General features: G+C 40.2%; 1 protein-coding gene across 3 annotated transcripts in view; it reads left to right on the forward strand.

Moving 5' to 3' along the window:
• LOC123958761 (immunoglobulin-like domain-containing receptor 2) overlaps window positions 1-4,121 on the forward strand; it is a 26,440-nt gene that overhangs the window by 3,664 nt on the left and 18,655 nt on the right. For all 3 annotated transcript variants that reach the window (XM_046032352.1, XM_046032350.1, XM_046032351.1), the window contains exon 2: window positions 2,311-2,697. In XM_046032352.1, coding sequence (XP_045888308.1) covers window positions 2,311-2,697 — 387 coding nt within the window. The remainder of the gene's footprint in view (window positions 1-2,310; window positions 2,698-4,121) is intronic.

Below are 4,121 nucleotides of genomic sequence, written 5' to 3' on the forward strand. Positions count from 1 at the left end.
CCTCAGAAAACACAGTGGACCAACACCAGCAGATGACATGGCACCCCAAACCATCACTGACTTTACACTGGACTTCAAGCAACGTGGATTCTGTGCCTCTCCTCTCTTCCTCCAGACTCTGGGACCTTGATTTCCAAAGGAAATGCAAACTTTACTTTCATCAGAGAACATAACTTTGGACCACTCAGCAGCAGTCCAGTCCTTTTTGTCTTTAGCCCAGGCGAGACGCTTCTGACGCTGTGTCTTGTTCAAGAGTGGCTTGACACAAGGAATGCGACAGCTGAAACCCATGTCTTGCATACGTCTGTGCGTGGTGGTTCTTGAAGCACTGACTCCAGCTGCAGTCCACTCTTTGTGAATCTCACCCACATTTTTAAATGGGTTTTGTTTCACAATCCTCTCCAGGGTGCGGTTATCCCTATTGCTTGTACACTTTTTTCTACCACATCTTTTCCTTCCCTTCGCCTCTCTCTTAATGTGCTTGGACACAGAGCTCTGTGAACAGCCAGCCTCTTTAGCAATGACCTTTTGTGTCTTGCCCTCTTTGTGCAAGGTGTCAACGGTCGTCTTTTGGACAGCTGTCAAGTCACCAGTCTTCCCCATGATTGTGTTTCCTACAGAACTAGACTGAGAGACCATTTAAAGGCCTTTGCAGGTGTTATGAGTTAATTAGCTGATTAGAGTGTGGCACCAGGTGTCTTCAATATTGAACCTTTTCACAATATTCTGATTTTCTGAGATACTAATTTTGGGGTTTTCATTAGTTGTCAGTTATAATCATCAAAATGAAAAGGAATGAACACTTGAAATATATCAGTCTGTGTGGAATGAATGTATACATTATACAAGTTTCACTTTTTGAATGGAATTACTGAAATAAATCAACTTTTTGATGATATTCTAATTATATGACCAGCACCTGTAGTTTTAAAGTGAGCAAACAAGAACAGGTGTCTCCTTAAACCTTGACTCAGCATCTGAATCATTGCGTGTTACTGTCTGCTGTTGTAATCCTTAAATCCCCCTCATTACACACTCCTAGTTATTACTGAAACATGTTTTTGGCTGCCAGACCTGTGGTGCGTTTGTCCAAGCCAGAGGTTGGTTAAAAAAAACTAGACAACTACACCCCCAACAACAAATTGCCATTTAAAGTATAGTGAGTTAACAACAGTATAAGCAGTTCCTTTGAATGTATAGTGAGTACAACAGTATAAGCAGTTCCTGTTTGCAATGTATCCTGGGTCCATCCTTTTCACTTATGTTTTGCAATCTACATTTACAATCTCTTCCTGAGGTTTCTTCCATTTTCCCTGTTAAAAGGGCTTTTTTGGGAGGGGGACTTATTTTCAGATAAGTTTTCTATGATTTCTCAGCAGATTTACAGACCATTATTTGCAATTGGACATCAGAGATAATGATATCCTCCGAAAGAAAAAAAAATGCAAATCCAAAGAACTAAAACGAAAAAGTATGAAAACTCTTCTGACCTCGTTTTTGTTTTAAAACTCTGGGGACAGACAAAGGCAGACACTCACATCTGGCTTCCTGATTGGGTCTTGCAAAGAAAAAACACAATGCTACTTTTGGTATTTTTATTAAAACACTTTGTACTGCAATAACAATTATAAACTTGTACTGTGCATGTCACTGCATTTACTTTGTGACAACTCCCAGTCTGTTGTCCACCGCAATAGTCACTTTGTAGTCCCGTGTTACTTTCAGTAACAGTTCCACCTGTTGTTGGTCCATGTAGAAAATCTCTGGTGTGGTTCTTTGTCTGCCGGAGTAGTCAATTTTCTTCTTTCTCCATCTGCGGAGTAGACAATCGGCTTGATGTTTACACCGACACGCACATGCCCAGTGTACATGAATGGCCACTAGATGTGCGTTTTTAGTCATCTTATTATAGACGGAGATCCGTTCTGATAAGTAGCTAAAACACTGGTGTAGATGGAAATTCATTTTCATTCTAAAACTATGTTTTTAAATAAAAACGTAGTAGTGTGAATGTAGCCTAAGAGCTGTGTGTTACAGCACTTGCCGCTGCTGCACCTGTTGACTTTGTTGGTGATTTGGCCCTATCAGTGGGCCAAACTACTATAACTAACTTTGTGTCGTTTTTAAAACATTTGCATGCACCCTCCAATGTCTCCCCGGTCCAACCTCTGGATAGATTTGTTGCAGTCTCCATCCCATACCAAATAATCACTAATGATTACCAATGATTGTTATCACTAACGATTAACCTGTTTTCATAACCGATCCTTCTTTCACACTTAACCGACTCTTCTTAATTATCTCCCACAGATGTCCTTCCTCCCCGTTGCTCAGGGGTTCATGTAATTGTGAGAGATGAGAAGAGGTACGCTGTACTGTTCCAGTCAGTGATTCTGCCGTGTCAGTACAACAGCGTGTCCACCCAGACCCCCGTGGTACAGTGGGTCTACAAGTCATACTGTCGCGACCGCACGCGGGATTCGTTTAACTTCCCCGACAACCTGGGTGGAGGCCTGGGAGGAGGTGGGGTGAAAGTTGGAACTGGAGGAGCCGGCGGTGGGTACGAGACGGGGATGACTGCGAACTACCTCAACTGCGCGGACAGCAGCCGGACGGTCCGAACTGTGGCCTCCATTTCTGGCTCCTCGATCACACTGTCAGAGCACTACAAGAACAGAGACATCTCCATCATCAACAGTAAGACATCTTTTGCACTATTTGGTTCTATTTCTCTGTTGTCCATGCTGAAAATTATCTTTAATCTTCTCTTTTCAAATGACACAGCAGCCATGTAGCCAGGCCAACACATTTAGTTTAATGGTATAGGTTGAATTTTAACTCCCCAGCTTCAGATAGAACTTCAGTTCACCAGCTTGCTGTTTGCAAGATGTGCTGGAGAATTATTGAATCTAAATACTGTAGATTAAGCAGCTGGCCTGTCATATCACATTTCATTCAGTGTATCACAATGTAAAAAGTAAAATACACAACAGAGAAAAACAACAAAACAAAGAAATAAGACATTATGCAGCCCTTAGAGATGGTATCACAAAACTGTGTTTTATTAAAACCTTTTGAGATCTGTTTAAAGATGGAGTCCTTCATGTTTTTGAAGGACTCTTGAAAGGCTACCCACACTCACTTTTTCAAAAACCTCGAGGTTAGGCACTTTATCATCTCAGGATGGTCGTCCACAATTATTAGGACTCATACTCAGGAATATTTCAAATTATAGGACAGGAAATGCAGGTGGAAAATTGACCTTGAGTGTACTTTTGAAGAAGCAGAATGGGAAGCACTGTGTAATTAGGGCTGGGCGATAAAAGATAGAAGATAAAAACATTTCATATCATTCGATATCAATAATTATCACGAAAAATGTCAAATCATTATTTTTTTCAAGTTTAAAGGCTGATTTTTCCTCCTGAGTGAAAGTTGAAGAAACCAGATGGATGGTTATGTGGTTAAACTTTTCTTAATGGTCAGAACATGACACTTGATGCCAAACAGTGGATCACTTAACAAATCTGAGGTAGAACATTCAAAGCGATTCTGATGAAATCTTTTTTCAACAAATATGATCAGTAAATGTTTTTTCAGTTTCTTTTCCTCAACAAAATAAATATCATGAACAAATCTCTAATTTGTTCATGATTCAAACGAATTAAATCAAAGATTAATTGACGACATATTGAACATGTTATATTGTTATTGAGGAAAATTATATTGCAATAATTATCATTATTGTTTTATTGCCCAGCCCTATGTGGAATGGTAGTCAGTATTTCTCTTTAAATGCTAGACATAAAATTACAATGCAATCATATCCATAGAATATACTATACCCCAGACAGGCTGCATCAAATAAAGCCCCAGTACTACCCAGTTCTGCCCAAGATATAAATCTTCTGCTGGATGGGATATATGTGTGTGGGTCAGGAGGGGTGTGTGGTGGTGAGAGGGAGGGGTGGCACCTATTTCTATATTATTTTGTACATTGTTGTGTTTGTTAGATCAAGGGCTGTTATGGTTTAAAACTAATAAAGAAATAAGACTAAGATTAAAGCAACATTAAAGTAACAACATAAATATAACCCCCCCCCCCCCCCCCCCCCCCCCCC

Source organism: Micropterus dolomieu, linkage group LG20 (assembly GCF_021292245.1).
Source record: "Micropterus dolomieu isolate WLL.071019.BEF.003 ecotype Adirondacks linkage group LG20, ASM2129224v1, whole genome shotgun sequence".
NCBI classification, from domain to species: domain Eukaryota; kingdom Metazoa; phylum Chordata; class Actinopteri; order Centrarchiformes; family Centrarchidae; genus Micropterus; species Micropterus dolomieu.